Source organism: Babylonia areolata, chromosome 15 (genome assembly GCF_041734735.1).
Source record: "Babylonia areolata isolate BAREFJ2019XMU chromosome 15, ASM4173473v1, whole genome shotgun sequence".
NCBI classification, from domain to species: Eukaryota; Metazoa; Mollusca; class Gastropoda; order Neogastropoda; family Buccinidae; genus Babylonia; species Babylonia areolata.
The window spans coordinates 21196122-21216206 of record NC_134890.1 but is presented as its reverse complement, the minus strand read 5'-3'; the positions used below and the strand labels follow the sequence as shown (position 1 = coordinate 21216206).

General features: G+C 39.0%; 1 protein-coding gene across 3 annotated transcripts in view; it reads left to right on the top strand.

Moving 5' to 3' along the window:
* Positions 1-19472, top strand: part of LOC143290483 (LIM and SH3 domain protein F42H10.3-like) — a 57557-nt gene extending 38085 nt beyond the window's left edge. For all 3 annotated transcript variants that reach the window (XM_076599976.1, XM_076599975.1, XM_076599974.1), the window contains 3 exons: positions 5903-6034; positions 7944-7972; positions 9386-19472. In XM_076599976.1, the coding sequence (XP_076456091.1) occupies positions 5903-6034; positions 7944-7972; positions 9386-9562 (338 nt within the window). In that variant the 3' untranslated portion in view covers positions 9563-19472. The remainder of the gene's footprint in view (positions 1-5902; positions 6035-7943; positions 7973-9385) is intronic.
* Positions 19473-20085: the final 613 nt, after the last annotated feature.

Genomic DNA, 20085 nt, shown 5'->3' with positions numbered 1-20085 from the left:
ACATGCGACAAATTAGTAACAAATTAAAAAAATATGCATACATATTTCCGCAGTGAAATAATGTCTTTCTAAATATCACTGAATGTCTTGTGTCTGGATCAAGAAAAAAGCTGTGAGGATTTCATATGGTGAAGGTGACGCCAAAGCATTTACATTTCATCGTCATTACCTGCAAGGGTCCAATCCATTGACAAGGGCTATTTCTCTTATCACCACAACACAACACATTCTGCTTATTCCAGCTGTGCAGAAACACAAACTCCAAAAACCATGCCCTTACATTACAGTACATGAAACATGAAAAATAATCAACAACAAACAAAAAAAGAAAAAAAAAGAAAGAAAAGAACAAGAAGGGGAGGGATCTTGAGATATACTGACGACATCCATGTGGTCATTTTTGATCACAGTTCATGTCTTAAGTCATTCTTTCTGGGCACAAAACATTATGGTGAATGTCTTAAGGTAGTGTCCTGGAGCCTGGGTGAAGACATTTGGTTTGTACTGTATCGGGGGGAAATTTGTTAAAGTCAGAGTCTGCAAAATGCTGAGTTTTGTTTATTAAACTTAAAGGTGATACGGAAGTTCAGTGAATGTCGTCGGTACCATGCCTGTTGTTGTAAGACTTATTTCGTTGTTTTAGATTTTATTTCTCTCCATCAAGGAATGTAATGATATATATACCGGTATTTTTATTTTATTATTTATTTTATTTTATTTTATTTTTTCATCATTATTTGTTGAGATTTACAGATGCAAATATGATTTGTACAATGGGGAATAAAAATCAAATATTGCTACAAATGTACATTCAAACTTTCAACATCAGAATGATATAGGCAGAACAAAACTTTGATTCTGTATGATTTGTTAACTTATCTGGTGTCAGTTTAAGTGCAAACATATAGGTATTTGCTCACTAGAATAGCAGAATGTCTTATGTGAGTTTTTTTTCAAAAGACATTGAAGAAGAGGTCATAGTTTTGAAGTGAAATGATCACATTTCAGATGGCAGTCTGTTTCAATTAATCAGTTTCCACAACTTAGAAACAATGAGACCTCGATATGTTAATTGCTCATCAGTATTTCTGCCGTACTTTCCTTGCCACTCATCATTCAATGTCAGCTTGTTGGAGTGGAAATGCTGTCTCTGTGGGTTGCTATATACGAGGGTCATTCAATAAATAAGGTGAATTTTTCGGTATCAGGACTTCTAATACAGATAGAAGCTTACTTTTTTCTTTTTTTTTCAACGTAGTCTCCCAGCACTGTCACACACTTTTCCCATCTGTACACAAGCTTCCGTATTCCCTCAGCGTAAAAATCTTTGGACTGATGTCTCAGCCAGTCGCTCACAACACTTTTGACTTCATCGTCACTTTCAAACTTCGTGCCTCTCGTGAACGCTTTCAAGGGACCAAACAGGTGAAAGTCTGAAGGGGCAAGGTCTGGGCTGTAAGGGGGATGAGGGAGCAGTTCCCAGCCAGGCTCGTTGATGGTCTGCACCGTTCGGGCTGCTGTGTGAGGCCTTGCATCTTTGGCACCCATCGGCAGCTGACCTTCGAGTAGCCAAGGTCATCATGGACAATTTTGTGTGCTGTCCCAACAGATAAGCTCAAAGTCCTTGCAATGTCATCCACTGTCACCCTTCTGTCAGACTGAATGAGGTCATTGACTGATTCGATCACCTCAGGAGACCTCACTTCTGTAGGCCTTCCAGGCCTGTCTTCATCCTCAACACTGCTCCGTCCTTCTTTAAACAATTTAGCCCACTTGTAGACATTTTTTCGGCTGAAACATGTGGCACCATACACAGTTGACATTCTCCTATGAATTTCAACTGGTTTGCACCCTTCAGCAACCAAAAACTTGATAACTGACCGCTGTTCAATCCTGGAGCATGCTTCTTGGTCGGCCATCTTTGTTAATCGCCAAAACTCTCAAAGTTTTTTTTAATCTGCAAAACAAATTAAATCCATGTGAGAAAGAAGTAAAAAAAAAAAATTAAAAAAAAAAAATTAAGCTTCTATCTGTATTAGAAGTCCTTATACCGAAAAATTCACCTTATTTATTGAATGACCCTCGTATTTTATGTCAGTACTTGCAGTGTAGACTTTGACATACCTGGGGCGGAGGGGAGACTTTCATTTCATTAAAAGAAAGTCTTTGATGGTCATTTCAGCATTGTTGAGCACTTCTTTGGTGAAGGCACTCTGCTTAAAACTTACTTCATTTCTTTATTTCATATTTCCATTCTCTTTATTCATTTGGGCTTTGCTCAGCACATTCACCAACTAGATCATCTTTTCCGTTTTTTTGTTGTTTTTTTTCTTTATATGCGCATTTGTGGGCTGTATTTCTTCTTTATGTAACATAGCACAGTGCTGGTTCTTATGAATATGATAAAGTGTGTATCACATAATTATTGTATTTTCATTTTAGAACTGATATGTGTATTCTGTGTTTGGTTCACCAGTTGGTATTGTGGCTATCAGTTAATTACAGCATATGATAAAATTGTGGACTGCATAAGAATATTTTTAGTATATGTTATCTATTTCTCACTTTGATAAAGTGTGCGCATTGCTTAAAATTGATAATCATGATAAAGTTAAAACGTTTGTGTTGCTTCTTGTATCGGTTGCACAGATATGTGTCATTCAACTCTGGGTACTGTCATCTGTATATGTAGTACAGTGTTTTTTTTTTCTAAAGTCTGTTCATCAGCTATCAACATAAAAGTAGGAATGCATTTGATTTAATCAAGTTAAGCAGATATTTCAAGATTATTTAGTCGGAGAGAGTGACTGTGTTTATATTCAAATAATATATAAAATATGTGTGAGTTGGGTTTATGTGAAGGTATGGCATTGGATCCTTAAAAAAAAAAGTATTATTATTTTGATAAAGCAAATATGGTACACTTAGTGTATGTTGATCTGTATGCTTTGGCACCACCTTAAAACTGAAACTGTATGAGAGTCAGACAAGTTCGTGTGTTCATGTATGTGTACATTACACACATGATCCCAGGTTGTTGTCTCAGCTGAAAGGCATCAGCCAGAATTCATGATCGTTGGACAGGGGGAGGGGAGGGGAGGGGGATGTGAGAGAAAGAGAATGGTAAAGGGTAGGGGAGGTGAATGGAAAGCAACTTCCAGTCATTTGAACCAAATGTCAAACCTATCAAAACCAGAGCATGAGCTTTGAAATATTTCTAGGTTACTAAAGCTTACACCACACTCTCTCTCTCTCTCAGAGCCTCTGGGTGCCTTCTGTGTGACACACACACACACACACACACACACACACACACCCCTTTTTTATTTTTTTATTTAGTCACATCACAGTGCTATGACGTAAATGTTTGTTTGAAACTGCAACACTTTCTCCAGCATAAACTGTATGTGAAGCAGTTCAGGAAGTATTGAGAAAGATGCAGAGTTTACATTATCCCATGGTGTGTGTACACAAACACACACACACACACACACACACACACACACACACACACACATACATGCCCCTCTGCATTCATGTGTTTACAAATGTTTGTAGCATGTGAAGGGTTTCTGGCAGCAGCTTTGCAGGTACAGCAAGGGGTTGATTGCAGTTGTTGTTTCAATACAACATGATGCAGACTGTAGTTGTTGATGGAGATGAACAAACATCTGTATCCTGTGTTGTTGGTGTCATGGGGAGGGTGGAGAAAGGGGAGGAGGAGAGGTGTGGGGAGATATGATGTTTTGGGGCTGGAGTTTGTTGCATGCATGGTGATGGGTCATCCGGTGGTGGTGAGGGGAAGAACTAAAGTTTATTAATTTGTTTTGGTAATGTTGTTGTGGTTAAAACTGTTTGTTTTGGTAATGTTGTTGGGCTTAAAACTATAGAAGATGTGTCGCGATTGTAGGCATATTTATATGCTGTTATTGATATTATACAGTTTACAATAGATAAGGGTGCATCTGTGAGATTGTATGCTGTTATCATTGCTCTGACAGAATTGATAAGTTGCTGTGTATCTGTCCAGTAAGCAGTACTTTTTTGTTCAGTTAAGTGCTTCCATCAGAGATGATTCTGACTGCCTGTAGACCTGCAATTTCTTGTGTGCACCACACACATGTGCATCCTATTTCTCTTCTCTGTTTTCCTCTCTTCCTACCCTTCATACCTGTCTGCTTCTGATAGTTGATTCTTTTCTTTTACTTTCTTCCTCTTTCTTTAACTCCTTTGGATTTTCTTCTTTTTGGTGTGTGAAGCATGTCAGTGACATGTCTTTCTTTGTGTGTTTCTTTTGCCATTTTTGCTGTGTGGCAGTCATGTATAGCATTGATACTGTTTTACTTTGTTCTTCAAGTTTATTTCAGTCTCTTGGTGCTATACAGTGGTGTGCAAGCGTGAGCAAATGAACACCACATGTCTGAACATTGGTGCAAATAAATGAATAGATTAATTATAATTGATTTATACATCTCTTTGTCTTGAGAGCACATTTGGATAGCATGCCATCTTCTTTTCTGGTTGATGGATCAGAGCGAATATGGGCCTGAAAGAAGTGTGAGAGAGGGGAGTGACTGCTGTGATTTAGTCCATGTGTTGTATGTTGTAAATTTTCATCACCTTGAGGAGATGGGAGTCCTTGTTTGTGTGTGCTTTGGTCTTTACTGTTTGGCTGGAGTGAGTAAAATCAGAGAAAAGTGCCTTTCCTAAGGACACACCATGCTGATTCAGGGCCTCAAACTCTGATCACTTGTGAACACTGGATCAGAATGTAAAATGCCTGACTCATTCTGCCATGGACAGTACTTTTTCAGGGGATGTGGGGAATTCTATCATAGAGGGGGCATGAGGATTTTTGTCATGGAAGGGGTGCGAGGATTTCTGTCGTACAGGTGATGAAAGGATTGTCGTAGAGGGGTTGTGGGGATTTCTGTCATAAATGAGAGGTTGTTCCTCAGTGTTTGGAAGCTGCCTGTGGTCAGTGTTGGAGTCTTTCCCTGAGGCTGACATTCAGGGGATGGGAGGTGTGATGAGTCCCAGGATGTAGGGGTGATTGCTTGCTTGGACTGTGATCAGATACTGCGCTATATGAATATGGGTGAACTGCATTCTGTCCCCTCCTTTGGTGTTAACCCCATGTCTGCTATACCTTGGAAAATCAAAATATTCAAATCAAGTCATGTTGCCTAAGAGCCCAGCCACCCTCAGAGGGGTTGTTTCAAGGCTGGTACCTTGATGAAATGAGATCAAAGTAGCATGAGTTTGAAGAGCAGTCACTATTTTTTGTGAACCTTTCAGTAATGTGCAGCTGAACAAAAATGATGCAATCCCTGTGTTGTTGAGACGACAGCCCTTTGTCTTCACTGATGACAAACGTACTCACCAGTGGCTGTCAAGGGGTTTATCACTACTGTGTTTTAATTTTTTGTTAGGAGTACTTGAAGTACGTTTTTCAGATTTTTCAGTGGGAATTGAGCTGGCTAGAAGGATAAGGAGATGGAATGAATACATGATGAGAATTTGGATCAGAGACTCAGTGCTCTTTCTTGTCCATGTTTTGTCATGAAATTGTCCACAGAGAGAGAGAGAGAGTGTGTGTGTGTGTTTGCTGAAGCTTGTATAAGTTTGAACTTTGGTGAAGGACATATGTATCACATAAAGATATTTTGTTCAGAATTTGTTGTGGTTGGTATGCTTTGTCATTTAAGAATTCTGAAACCATGGCACACAAGCACAAGATTGTTTTTTTATTCAAACATGTCAATTTCAGCATATAGAATTAGAAATGTGAGAATATTCAAAGGAGAGAAATGAATGTTCCTTTCTCTGTGACAAAAGAAAACTAAAGGCCAATTGCTTTTCCCATGGAGGTATAAACGTGAGTTTTTGTGGGTTGCGGCAGTGTCCAACTCAGGTCGGCGCCAGCCTGGGTCCATATCGGACTATGATCCCATGAACCAACAGTTTGGGTCGGTGGCCTACCACCCCGAACCAGTGCGTCAGCCCCAACCTGCCTACCAGCCTCCCCCTCCTCGTAAGTGTGGCTGTCGGGGGTAGGGGTTTGGTTAGGATACAGTATTGTGTCTTTGCAAGTAGCTTTGGAACAGATGCTGTGCTTTGCTGTTGGAGGGGAAGGGTGAGATGGTGGGGTGGGTTTTTGTGTTTTGTTTTGTTTTTTGATTGTGTGTGTGTGTGTGTGTGTGTGTGTGTGTTTTCAGTCTCTGTAATAAAGAAAGAGGGATGAAGAAGGAAATGGTTAGCATATAAACTGTTGTTTGGTTTTTGTTACTTCAGAGTTTGCAGAAGTGAGATCATGAACTATATTGTTGGTTTTTGATTGGGGGTGGGGGAGTGGGAGGGGGGGTAACCTACCAGATTGAGTACTGTACTGTTGTTGTGATGATTATTTATTGAAACTGATTTCTCATTGAGAAAGTGCAAACCCATGTTTCTGTGAAAGAGAGAAAACTATGTTTGGGTGGGAGGGGGTTTTGGGATGGAGGGTTAAGTATAAGACTAGTGATCTCCTAACAACATTCTAATGGAACTGAAAGATCTTCTATGTTGCTCTGGGTTCATTAATGTTTGATTAAGAGCACATGCTGTACACAGGACTAGGATTCACATTGACTTAAAAGACTAGCACCCATTTCACCACTCAAGTGGTTGGTGGACAGGAGAGACAGCTTCCTGCATTTTGTGTCTGAGGTTCAAATCTGGACCTGTTGCTAGGTAGGGGGTATATATGACTGGGCCTTAGCCACTCAAGAATAATGATGATGATGGTAATGATAACTAAACAGTACGTGGATTTGATAAAGCGCAATTGTTTCAGGAGAAATTCATTGCGCAAGCACTCACTAATCATTGTCCAGTCATATTTTGTCAGGTTTGTTTCAGAAACAAGGAGACACAGCCAGCAAGGATACCTTTTTTTATTTTTAGTTTTTTTTAGTTTTTTTTTTTTTTTTTTTAGTCTGTAGTTCCCTGCTAACAGGTTGTAGGATTCATGAAGTCCTTGGTTCTAGAAAGTCACTGACTAATGTATGTACCGATTATTATGCTTGTAGTCTTTCAGAGCGGCTGACCCATCACCAAACAGAGGAGACTCCTGTGTAGTAAGCTTGTGCAGTGTGTTGTAAAACATCATTGCTAACTCAGGTCCTCTCTTTTTTTTTCTCTTTTTTTTTCTTTCTTTTTTTTTTTTAATGAAGCTTGTCCCAGACTGGTGTGCAAGTTGATGCTTTGAGTTCACATGTTGTGGTGCTGAAACAGATGTTTCACTTGCCCTCATCCTTCTCATGATTTCGTGTTTTTTTTTTTTTTTTTTTTTTTTTTTTTTTGGTCATCTCTTCTGTCCTTTTTGCTGAAATAGCATGGCTTCTTCTGTGTGAGAATGGCGGAACAGCAAAAACCAAAGACTGGCTTAAACATGATTTTCTGTTGATTTTTTTTTTTTGTGTGTGTGTGTTCAGTACCCTTTGCTCTTTTCTCATTTTCCTTCAGGTATGAGGAGAGAGGAGCGTGCATGTGAAAGCATGCTGAACACTGGCCATTGTGACAGCAGCTGTGTGTTTGTGTGTGTGTGTGTAAGCGTATGATTGAGGTTAGTGTGTACACTTTTGTAGTGGGTGTGTTGTGTGTCAAGAAATATTGTACATACAGTCTTGTTTCTGTCAGCTGTCCACCACCATTGTGCTTGCTGGAATGACCACACATAAACACTGCAGTAGAGTCAGATACCACCAACAACACTGCATATATGCATATGATGATATTTAAACATTGAAAAATGATTTGTTCTGTTGATTTGTTTGTCTGTGTTGTTTTATTTTAACTGTTGGAATTTTTAAGAAAAGGGGTGTGGTTGTGTCGGATTTGTTTCAAATTCACTTACTCATCCTTTTCTTTTTTCTTTTCTTTTAAAAAAAAAATTTTTCCAGAGCCCCAGCAGCCTCAGAGAAGTCGAGGGGTAAGTTGACTGTGAGAATTAATTGGTTGCGTTTATCTGATTATTTGTTGGTGTTTTGCGGAATAACTAAAAAGGAAAACAATGTTTTGTATTTTGTGGAATTGGGCAAATATATCATGACACAGGTAAAACCAGTATGGTGCAACACTAGTATTATAGAATTGTGGAATGGACAGTGTAAAATGAATGGGCACAGCGAAAGCTTTGGACTTCAAGTCTGAGGGTTCTGGATTTGAATCCTGATTGTGGCACCTGATGGGTTAAGGGTGGAAAATTTACTGATTGCCAGTACAACAGTTGTGCAAACTTGCTAGTGTCTGAACCCGATTAGTGTGTCTTCATAGAGATGATATTGCAGGCCACGTGTCGTCTGCTTTATAGCCGCAACATCTTGGCTTTTCCTGTGAATGATAACCACATTCCACAGTACACGCATGCTTCAAAAACACAATCCCCATTCACAGATAACAGCCATGGCAGACACACAGTTTCAGTTTTGAGATGTCAAAGTGTGGTACACTACACCACATCTGCTTTATTTAAAAAAAAAAAAAAAAAAAAAAAAAAAAAAAAAAATTAAAGAAAAAAAGCCAGACCTTTGTCACAAACCAAACACACTGGTCAGGCCTTTGGAGCTTGCCCCAGGTGTGTGTGTGAAACGAGCATAAAATGAAATAAAATGATGAAACAAATTAACAGATCTGATATACAAGTATATGCAGTAAGACATAAAAAAACAAATTGACAGATACATCAGTTAATGCACTAAGAGATTCAGAAATGAAGGATAGGTAGACAAGGACTGGAGGCCCACACAGAACCATAATGCTTTAATGCCTGCTGACCTGCGAAAGGCCCCTTCCCTGGACTCTTTCAAGTCCCAGCTGAATACATATCTTTGTTGTCTTGCATTTGAGTAACAGTTAGTCAAATTTGGGTCTTGTTTGCTGTTATATGAGGGATGTACTCCTTTTCCCAGTATTTTGTGTGTATGTGTGGGTGGAGGTGTTGTGTGTGTATGCATGTGTGCGCGCGCATGACTGTGATTGGGTGTGTACTGTTCATGATGTGAGGATGGTGACTTTTTTCATGGTTTATTCTTATTCTTATGACTGTTGCTTCTCTTTTGCAACAATAAACATGTAATTTGTGGAGCACCATGAATGAGTGAGTGATAGTTATTTTTAATTCTCTTCAGAATTGTTGAGCACCATGAGTGATTATTATTTTTAATTCTCTTCAGAATTGTTGAGCACTATGAGTGATTGTTATTTTTAATTCTCATCAGAATTGTTGTTTCTTTATTGTCATATTTAATTTGTGAAGCACCGTGAGCCACTCTGTGAGGGAACAGGGCTATAGACGAATACTACATTATCGTTAATGTTATTATTAATTCCCTGCTGCCCCCAGATGGTGTGCAAGGCCATGTACGACTACCAGGCGGCTGACACGGACGAGGTGAGCTTCAGCGACGGGGACATCATCATCGAGTGCCAGCCGGTGGATGCGGGCTGGATGACGGGGAGGGTGGAGCGTACGGGCCAGTATGGGATGCTGCCCTCCAACTACGTGGAACGCATCAACTAGACCACCCTCATGGATGGCCGCCAGGATTTTTTTTGTTTTTTTTTGTTGGTCAAATGGGGAGGGAGGAAGAGAAATGTGTTAATTGGTGTAATCGGCATGAGTTCCCTCCTGGTTTGGGGGTGGGTGGTAGGGGGGAGAGTGGTCAGAGTTCAGAGCCTGCCTGGGATCATAACTTTTTTTCGTCCAGTGGAAAGATGGTTGTGGGGGAAGCGGTGTGGTGGTGTTTGATGAATGAAAACACCACCACCACGATCCCCACTCCTCTCCATGCCTCTCCAGTGGGATTGACTGTACGTATGAAGAAGTATTTTTCATGAAAACATAAAGATTCCCCCTCTTGTTCCTCTTAGAATTGGCAGGTTATGTTTTAAACAGAGGTGTTTTCATCTCGAGTTTTATGTCAACTTTTTTTTTTTTTTTTTTTTTTTTTAAGTGGTGTGTTTTTGTTAGCATTAAGTCCCTCGTCTTCAATTATGAGTTCATCTCTCTGTTGGAAAAAAAGTGTCTCAACCATGCGATGAACAGACAACTTTGGTGGTTTTCTGTGTGTATGGAAATGAAAGAGGACAGGATGGAGGGAGGGGGGGGGGGGGATCTGGTAGAGATAAGATAAAGGAAAAAACACAATAATCCATTGAAGATTGGTCATGAAATAAACCATCTGAAAACAAAGAATGGAAGTAGTAAACTTCAAAACAAGTAATAAATGAAACTTTTTGAAAAAAAAAATGAAAAAAAGAAATTTCATGGAAGAATACCTAAAGGTCTGGTGGGTGGATTGTAGAGTTGAATACTATTGGTTTTTTGGGTGTTTTTTTTCCGATTTGTTACAGGGCAAAGAAAACATTTGAAAAGGGCTGTAGATTTCTTTGCATTTATAGTGGAAGTATTTGATAAATAAATATTGAAATTCTCCAGTGTTTGGCTGTTTTTTGGTTTGTTTTTTTCTGCTGTGGTTGTTTGTTGGTTTTTTTTTGTTTTTTTTTTTTTATAAATAGTGTTGGATGAGGTGTTAAAACATTTGGCCAGTAGGACTTTTATAATTGCATGAGTTGTGGTCATGGTCAGCTTTGGTGAATAGATTAGAAAGATGCACTGTCAGTGTGTTTTTTTTTTTTTTTTTTTTTTTTTTTTTTCTTCTCTTCTATATGAATATACATGATGGATATCAAAGAATAAAAAGTGATTGTGAAACAGGTTTTGGAGTGTATGTATTTTTTTTTTATGTGCATTTCTTTATGATGTCTCAGCCTCTGACCTGACTGATACATGGTTGCAAGAGCAATCTTAGCAGGGCCAAGGTTGCTCAGTGTTCTGAAGTTTCCTCCAAAGTTTTGAGGAATCTGCCTACCGTAGGAGGACAGTTCTTAACCTGGAGTGAACTTGGGACTGCCAACGTTGTTTGTGCAACTGCAGTCCAGAACCTATATCAACACTTTTTTTTTTTTTTTTTTGTGCCTGATTAGAATCAATAAGAAATGAGGATAGAGAGAGAATGAGTCATGACAACCTTGCCCTCTCTTACCCCCATCCCTTTGAAAATTTTGTTTATTAAAAGAAAGTAGCGGTGGAAAAAATCGCCCAGGGCATTATGGCCTGAAGACGACCCTACCCTCCCCGTCTGTTCTCAAACTGAAGATCACACACACACACCACCCCCCTAGGAGTGGAAGGTACCCCAGGCAGGTTTTAGGTGCCTGGACCACAATGTATCACTGGCTGGCTTTTTTATTATTAACTTTGCATCTTGCCGCTGCTGTGACCAGCTGATAAGCTTGGGCCGTTTGTTCCCGTAGTGTTGGCAAGGGAATGGGGTGGGGTAGGTGGGCTGAGAATGTTCCGGGAGGCTCTTTATGCAAAGCGTTTTGTTGTTGTGTTTTCTGTGTGTGATGGTGTGGTAATGGTGGACAGTTCAGCAAGACCGGGCAGTATGGGGAGTTCAGTAAGTGCTGTGGAAACCAAAGGACATGGCGATTTTTTTTTTTTTTTTTTTCCCTATCTCACCTAAAAACCCACTTTTGTTTGATCACATATTGTTGTTATTTTCGTTTGAAGATATCTGGCTTTTTCCCTGCCATCTTTGCCATTCTCATCCCCACTCCCACCACCATCCCCCACCCCTGTAAAACCAGCTCCCATGTGAATACAGATGTGCATAAATGATTTGAAGTCCGGGACTATAAAAGTTGTATTAGGTGAGGGATCTTTCTCATCTTGCTTGCTTTATCGTTCTGGGGTTGATTTTCCACCACCACAAAAAAAAAAAAAAAAAAAAAAAAAAAGTGGAAAAAAGGAAAGGTTTGAGGGACAAAATTGAATCTGACCAAAGCTTGAAGAGCACAAGAAAGCGATAGTGGGTTTTATGCCGGGATGGTGGGGACACAAGTTGGTGTGTGTCGGTACAGCCAAGCAAAGGAACAGTTTGGTTGATATGCTCCTTCCTTTTTCCTTCTTCCCGCCATCGTTGTGTTATGGTTCATGTCATAAGAGTGGTCTGATTTCACTCAGCATTTCAGCCGCCTACAAAATTTGATTTGTAGCAGTTGGCCGACTGTGAAAGTTTAAGTTCCTCAAAGATTATATGAACATTGAAAGAGGAATTCAAAAAATAGGAAAGAAAGCAACAGCAGAGTTGTGCTTTCTTCTTTCAGTCATTTTAAAATCAAACTATTGTTTTTTTGTTGTTGTTTTTTACATGAAATTTCTTAACACCAGAAACAAACAAACCAAATTTCAAACCCCCAAAAGTTACACTGAATTCTTTCGAGTCATTTTAAAATCAAACACCATTTGTTTTTTGGGGGTGTGTGATACAGAATCAACAATCATGGTGGTATCTGCCTTTTGTCATGATTTGTAACTGTGTCACTGAATATTCAGCGTTTGTTTTAATGGCAATGGTTTTCCTTTGTGTTCTACGCCTACCCCCCATGTCTGGCCCTCTTTCCCCCACCACCATACAGACACCCCCATTGTCAAATTGATTGCGGTTTTTTTTTGTTTTTTTTATTATTGTATCAGTTACAGGAGTATGCTAGCAACGTGTATATTCTTGCAATTTCTGTACATGTTGGCATGTATACTTGATGTCACGATATGGGAAGTGTACCGTTGGGGAAATGAGTTGAACTTTATCCTCCTGTATTCCTCCCCATGATAAGGAAAAGAGGACGTATTTACTCTGGCAGGGTTAATATATTATTGGATGTATTCTTGTATATGATGAGAGCGAGAGGGTCTTGTTAGAGATTGTTGTTTGTTTGATGAATCAAATGGATGGCGTGTGTGTGTGTGTGTGTGCATTGAAGGGAAGCAACTGGTGTGTGTCTTTGTGTTGCTTGGAAATGATTGCCATTTCTTCTTCTTCTTATTTTTTTTCTTCTTTTTTTTTTTTTTTTTTAATCTTGTCCATTTGAGAAAGTCATCATAGGTAGTGTTGTATGTTTTTTTTAAGGTGGACTCTGGCTTGTTTTGTTTGTGGTTTGTGTGAATAGAATTGGAATAATAATGCAAAGTTTAGGAAATGGATTGCTGTAGTGAGGATTGCGGAGAGGGATTGTCACAGAGGAAGAGGCGAAGGATGTTGGAGGCTGGGGTGGGGGGTAGAAACCGGGGGAGTGGGGAAAGTGCTTTTAAACGGCAGAATGAGCCTCAGTCGTTTCAGCCTAGTTTTCAGTGCTAGAAACTTTAGATTTTGTTTTGTGTTTGTGTTTTGTTTTTATTTTTATTAATTTTTTATTTTTTAAATATTTTTTTTTAATTAGATGGTTGACCATGTGATAGGTCATAGAACAGATCAGGTTATTTTGTTTTGCCGTGGTTTTTTTGTTGTTGTTGTTGTTTTTCGTTTTTTTGTTTTTGTGAGGATCAGAATTATTGTAGTCTTAAGATTAAAAAAGAAAAAAAAGAAAAAAAAAAAGAATCATTATTTCATATTGCTCTTCACAGTAGAATGTATTGTTGCATTAATATGTTTATTTTGTAATCATAATATTCCAGCTTTGATTTTTTTTTTTTTTTTATTCCCCCATTTTAATGCTTGTTTTGTGTTTTTTTTTGTTTTTGTTGTTTTGGTTTTTTTTGTCCTGAGTTTCAGGCCAATTACAGTTATTTTCTGTATTGTGTTTTTTTTAAATTTTTGTTTTATTTTATTTTTTTATTTTTTATTTGGTTGATTGTATGGAAAATTTGAGCATTAGTCCAATTTCAAAACAATTATATTTTCATAATTGTGTAAAAATTCATTTTTGAACTTTTTTTTTCGATCATTTTCTGTGTTGTGTAAAAATTCATTTTTGTTGATAGTGTGGGAAATTTGTGCATTAGTCCTGTCGTCTGTTGCTTCTTGCCATGATGATGCTGTTTTACTATGTGGTATTCTCTCTTTGACCGAGGGCTTGTCTGCCATTGTCCAGTGTTTCTGCCAGTAGATTAGGAGTGAGTGTTTCTTCTTTTTTTTAAACTTCTGTTTTTTTCATGTGGGAATGTCTTTATATTCTTTAAGAAAAAAAAAATCATGGATGTGTCTGTTGTGTTCTTGCATAGATATAAATCGATTCATAATTCTGCTTGTGCTTGCATGTTTGTGCGTACACAATACACAGTAATAAACAAAGATATAAAGTCGCACAAGTACATTGCTCTGGATTTGTATTACTCAGTTTTAACGCCTGCATATCAAAACTTTACAGATTAATTAGGTGTGAAATCTCCAACAAAAACTTTTTTTCCCATTGGAAAGGCTGCATAATAGGTTATGTCCCTTGCAGCAAATCATCTTTGATCAAGCTAGGAAGAAAATATCACTGTGAAACAGCCCATGAAATGCATTGAAATACCAAATGGCTGGAGATACTCTTGCAGACTGTGTGCTGAAAACTTGAATTGGTGAATATCATCTGATTTCTAGCACTAGCAGTCCGGGGACGACGTTACCATGCCAGTCTTTTGCTTCAACTAAAAGGCATATGAAATATTCCCTGTCACCTGCATTGTCACTGTAGATAATGTTTCAGCCAAGAGAGAAGAGAGATGGAAGCAAGTGAGGGTGGATTAAGTACCCATTGAAAATGCATGCACGTATTTGAGAGAGCATTGTTCACCCGCTGTCATGCTCCTGACATTGATACAGCTTGTCAAGTTTCATTCACATGCAACCCCCCTCCCCCAGGTCCCCCCCACACACACACACACATGCACGGTCAGCTACGCACACTGCTCCTCCTGTCTCCGCCTCCTTGCTAGCGTAGTAAAGAGAAGTGATGGACAGAGGTATGATATGTGGTATGGCTGACAGAGGTTGTAAACTGTTGCAGTATGTCATCTCTGTGCTGTGTATGTAGGGTGTGGAGTGAACCATCCTGGTTTCCACTGCCCTGGTACTCACTCTAATCACTCTGCCTGTCGCTCTTCACACATCCTGTGCTATCTGACCAATTACTATGGTTTGCTTTTTTGGGTTTTTTTTTTTTTGTCCTCCTCCTTTACAGGTGTCAGGGAGAAAGAAAAAAGATGAACAAAGAACAAAACAGAAAAAAAGGCATACAGTATTTTTATGTTTGTGTGTATGTAGTTGCCATAATTTTAGTGTTTGTTTATATACTGTGGATATGTCCATGTTAGGATCCATGCTCTTTTTTTTTCTTTTTTTTTTTTCTTTTTTAAGCTACTTCTCTAGCAGAAACAGCTCAAACTTATCTCCAGCTTAGTAATGTAGTCTATAGCAAGGGTCTGATTCTCTCAACATGGGAAGGTAGCTTGTGGCACAGTGTTTTCTTCTCTCTTTTGAACGACTGTGGCGCTGCAGTATTGTGATGCACTGTTCCTAGGGAGAGCGGTCCAGAATTCATACCAAGAAATCTTGTGATGAAAGAGTAATACAATACAGTACAATACGATGATGCAAAACACAAGAGGAAAAAACTTTGAACCCACTTGGGAGAGGAGAAGTTGTGTACTTGGACTTGTAGAGTCTTCAAAGCAAAGTACAATACATCACATTGTGTGTGTTGGGTGCTGAAGTGTTAGGTACAGGCATGATTTGATACTTCATTATGAGTAAGGGGGGAAATGGCTTATAGTTTTCTGTTTGCAGTGTTTTGAACAATGTTGCTGAAGAAAGATGTAAAAGAGTATTGCTTTTTTTTCTTAATTTTCTGTGACAGTTCACAGTGAAGTCCAGTAAAAACAGAGAAAAAAGTCATAAGTTTTTCCTTTTTTGCGTTTTTCTTTTAATGTACTATTTGCTTACATTGAAATAATGCTTAAGTAGAAATGCATGTTGGCGTTCCCTTTGAATTTGTGCCAATCTTTTTTTAATCAAGGTATTGGCTCCCCACCAAAGTTACATCTTTTGATTTTTATTTTTTTTTATTTTTTTTTTTACTTTGTCAACAAATCTTTTTGAAGCATAATGTTTAAGTATGGATTCCAGATCCCCCACCCCACCCCCCACTCCTCTCCAAAGCCCCCATACCCTGGCCCCTCTCCAAATTCTTGTTAACATTTGAAATCTTTTTGCTCTCTTGGGGTCATACTGGATAAGGTGTGTTCTTTTTCCTTGTAGATATGTGGACAGATCAGCTGAAGAGGCATTGTCTTGCCATGACCACTGCAGTCTGCACGCCTTAGGACAAGAAGAGAGTGGAGTCAGTGGTGTTGCTATGTGGTCATTCTTTTTTCACAGCTGAACATTCTTTGTACATGGCTAAGCATGCGGTTGTGAGTTTGTGCAGTGTACCATCATCATTGTATTTCTCAAACCTTGACTCATTCACAGTTAATTCGACTTGAAACTAACCCATATTTGAACTGGGAGGTTTCTGCTCCTTCACTGGATTTGAATGAAGAACAGTGCTGTCATTTTTCTTCTTCAGTAGTTCTATGAAAAATAATCACACCTCTCTTTGTCTTGTTCTTTGCTTTGTCTCTGTCACTCTCAGGGCTATGTCATTGGCATGTGTATGGTTTTTATGGTAATCTGCGAGGCATATACATGTACAAACTATACTCCAAGAGCTCTATATGTATTGTTCTCCGTCATTCCTGTGCATGGCTCATAGCTTGCAATGTAATGTATTTCATGTTTGCAGTGATATTTGATGAGAAAATATCTTTTTATTTCTCTTTGTTAGTTATTTACACTGTACAGCTTTTGTAAACTAAACAAAACAAAAAAACAGAAGAATCAATTGTGGTAGTTTTTCCTCCCTCCTTTCCTTGTGCTTTTGCAGCTCGGTGGAGGGGAGAGAACTGTGATTCTGAAGTATTCTGTCTGTGTGTTGTCTCTCCCTGTTTCTGACCACATAGTGCATGGGTTGTGGTTGGAAAGTGATGATGTTATGTACAGGGCGGTACGCAAGAATGGCATCACACACCGTTGTGTACAGGACAGAATTCTGCTTATTCAGCATGAGCGCTGCTCTGTTGTGTCATGCTGTCCCTGAGGAGAGCAGCCCTAAATTCACCTGGAGAAATCAGTTGTAACAAACAAGTACAGTATGTTGTCCGTCAGTCCACTCATGGGGACAGAGAACAGTACAGAAAACCACGGTACAGGGGCTGAGTTGTGCAAGCTGTCCAAGCAGCACAAAGTTTGCTTAAGCGTTCAGAATTTCCCCAAATCTGTCAAACTGGCTAAGACTGAAGAACATTAACGCAAAGCTAATTCAGTACTGCTGAGATCCCTCGTGCAACACAGACGTGGTTGTGCTGCACCATATTGTTAATTTGAAGGTAAATAAAGATACAGATATATTATGGGAGTATGCAGAATAAGAGAAGAGTTATTGGAAAGTGGGGGAGGGGCAGAGTAACCCAACCAACTGGTAGAAACTTCTTTTGGTCAACTCTTGCATCTCTTCCCTCATCTTTGAATTTACACTGGAGTAGGGGATATACTCTTGCATTCATAATCTTAGAATTTTCTCTCTGTCCTGTGAAAAGGGCTCTGCAGTTTCATATATTCACGTATGGCTCCACCGGTATGCATGGCTTTTTTTTGTTATTTTTGTGGGAATAATACTGCGTTTGTAGTCCTGATTTGTGTGCCCAGTGTGAGCAAGATTGTGTTAGTGTTGGTGCCATTTCTGCATTGTCGAATGTCAGCTGATATTATGATACATAAGTCTGTGCTATTTTTATATATCACTGATGATTGTACCTAGCCTAGTGATGTAAATAATGTCTAGAAGTGTACTGCCAGTGTATGTCCTATGCTTGAATAGTCAGCTACATGCAGTCGTTGTTTTTCAAAAAGTGGTGTTTTGGGGTTCATCTTTCAGTACTAGGGGTATTACTGGCAGGTATTTGTGTTTGGCCGTTTCTACTTTCCTTCTGTCTGTTTATCTTTCTGTGGGTTTTGAAATTATTGTATTTTCACTTGAAATTGATTTCGCAGAAATATTTCTGCATTTTGTTTTAGTACCATGTGGAGTACTATTGGGCTTGAATCTGAACATAGTTTCTTTTTCCAATACGGAATTTTCCCGGCTGAGTCATTCAGAGAATCTAATGGTGGTTTTATCTTCCAGAAATATTCAGTAAGAAAACAAATGCTCTTGCAGGCACAGAAAAGAGTAGAACTGCACTACAGTAATACATTCTCCATTGTGAGAGCATCTGGAGTTGCACATATAGAGAAATCTGCTTTGACAAAGAGTAATACAGCATGATACAAAACAGTATTTAACCTTTTTGGCTTGTAAGAAAGGAGAGAGTAGGAGTGATCAAGTTCAATGTATGCATGCAGCTGATGGGTTGTGCAAGACACATCTATACATTTTGAGCTTTTTGGTTTCTTCAGTCTTGACATTTACTTTGACCATATTGTGAATGGAATCGAATCTCTGTCCTACCACTTCACTTTTGTCAAACTGGTCTTTTTTTCTCTTGCTTGTGGATATTTAAATTGCAGTTGTTGTAACACCAAAGAGTTTTGACAATAAAGCAACCACCCAGCATGTCTTTCGGCTTTCAACAGAATTGTAAAAAAAAAAAAAAAAATTTTAAATCTCATAAAAAACTGAAAAAGTGAAAATCAGGATAGACAATTTGTTAACTGACCTGGGTGTTAAGCTATGAAAACACAAGGGAAAAATGGCTAACAATGCTTTCATAAACTGCATGGGGTATGTGGCATGTATTTTGGGTTCAAGTCAACTTGATTCTCCAAAGAAATTCACATGTGGTTGTGCTACGCATGCTCACAATCCAAAACATTGAATGGCATAACTGTGTCCTGAAATGGCTGATAGGGTATTTGACTCGTAGAGTATTGGTGGTATTTTCTTTTAAAGAAAGCGACTGGTGGTTTGGGGAGAGAAAACTTGCATAGTGGATGTGTGATATATGGGGAAAAAAAAACCAATCGGCTGTCAAGGTGTTTTGAAATGTTTGTCCTCGGTGTGATGGTGATACTGTATCAGAATGATTGGATTTTGATTTGCTATTGTAACTCACCTGTCTTCAGTCTAACCATCTCATTTTCCTGCAGCACAGTTACCTGTTTTTGTTTGCTTTTCATGGTTTTGTCCCTTTTTTTCTCTCCCTTTTTTGCTTGGCGACGCTGTGCTGTCTTTTCCCCCCCATGAATGATAAATATCACATTAGTCCTGTTGTGTACACTGTACAGTGAAGGAAATGCGTGAACATATGTGAATACTTTGTTTTTGTGGTCATTATACAGGTACGAAAGGGCTTATTACTCTACAGAGTTGTGTATTATTATTGGCACTTAGTGGAATGACTGTATTTTAATATTCAGACTTGTCCAGTCCTCTTCGGTTAGTCGCCTACAGCTTTGTTTTTTGTTTTGTTTTTGTTTTTCTCTCTCTCTATCTCTCTCCTCTGATTTGCAGTTTGAGAGTTCATCGCTTCTGCCCTGCAGAGAGTAAATAAACCTTCTGCCTCACTCAGTGTGTGCTTGTGTTAGTCGTTGTGAGCTAGATAAACGACACATTAAGTGCAGAGCAAGATACCGACATGCATGCAGCACACAGAAGATATAACACCAACATAAGCAGCACACAGCAGTGTACATACAATACCGACACGTGAAGCACACATAATCTGAACACATGTAGCACTTGGCAGTGCACATATAATGCCAACACATGCAGCTTGCAAGAGTGTACTTTATAATGCCAACACATGCAATACACAACAGTGCACATATGATAGTAACATGCAACACAGCAGTGCACAGATAACATCAGGGCATGTAACATTCAGTCCAATATCATCTTGGATGAACAGACTATACATAAATGAATGAACAAACATGTAACATGCAGCAATGCCCATATAATAACATGCAGCACACAGCAATCCACACAATACAAACACATGCAGCACTCAGCAGTGCATGTATAATATCAACACATGCAGCACATCCCGATCCTTATGCCAACAAATGCAGCGCACAGCATTGCACATATGATTTGTACACGTGCAGCATACAGCAGTGCACATAAAATACCAACACATGCAGCAAACAGTGATCCACATAATAACACATGCAGCAG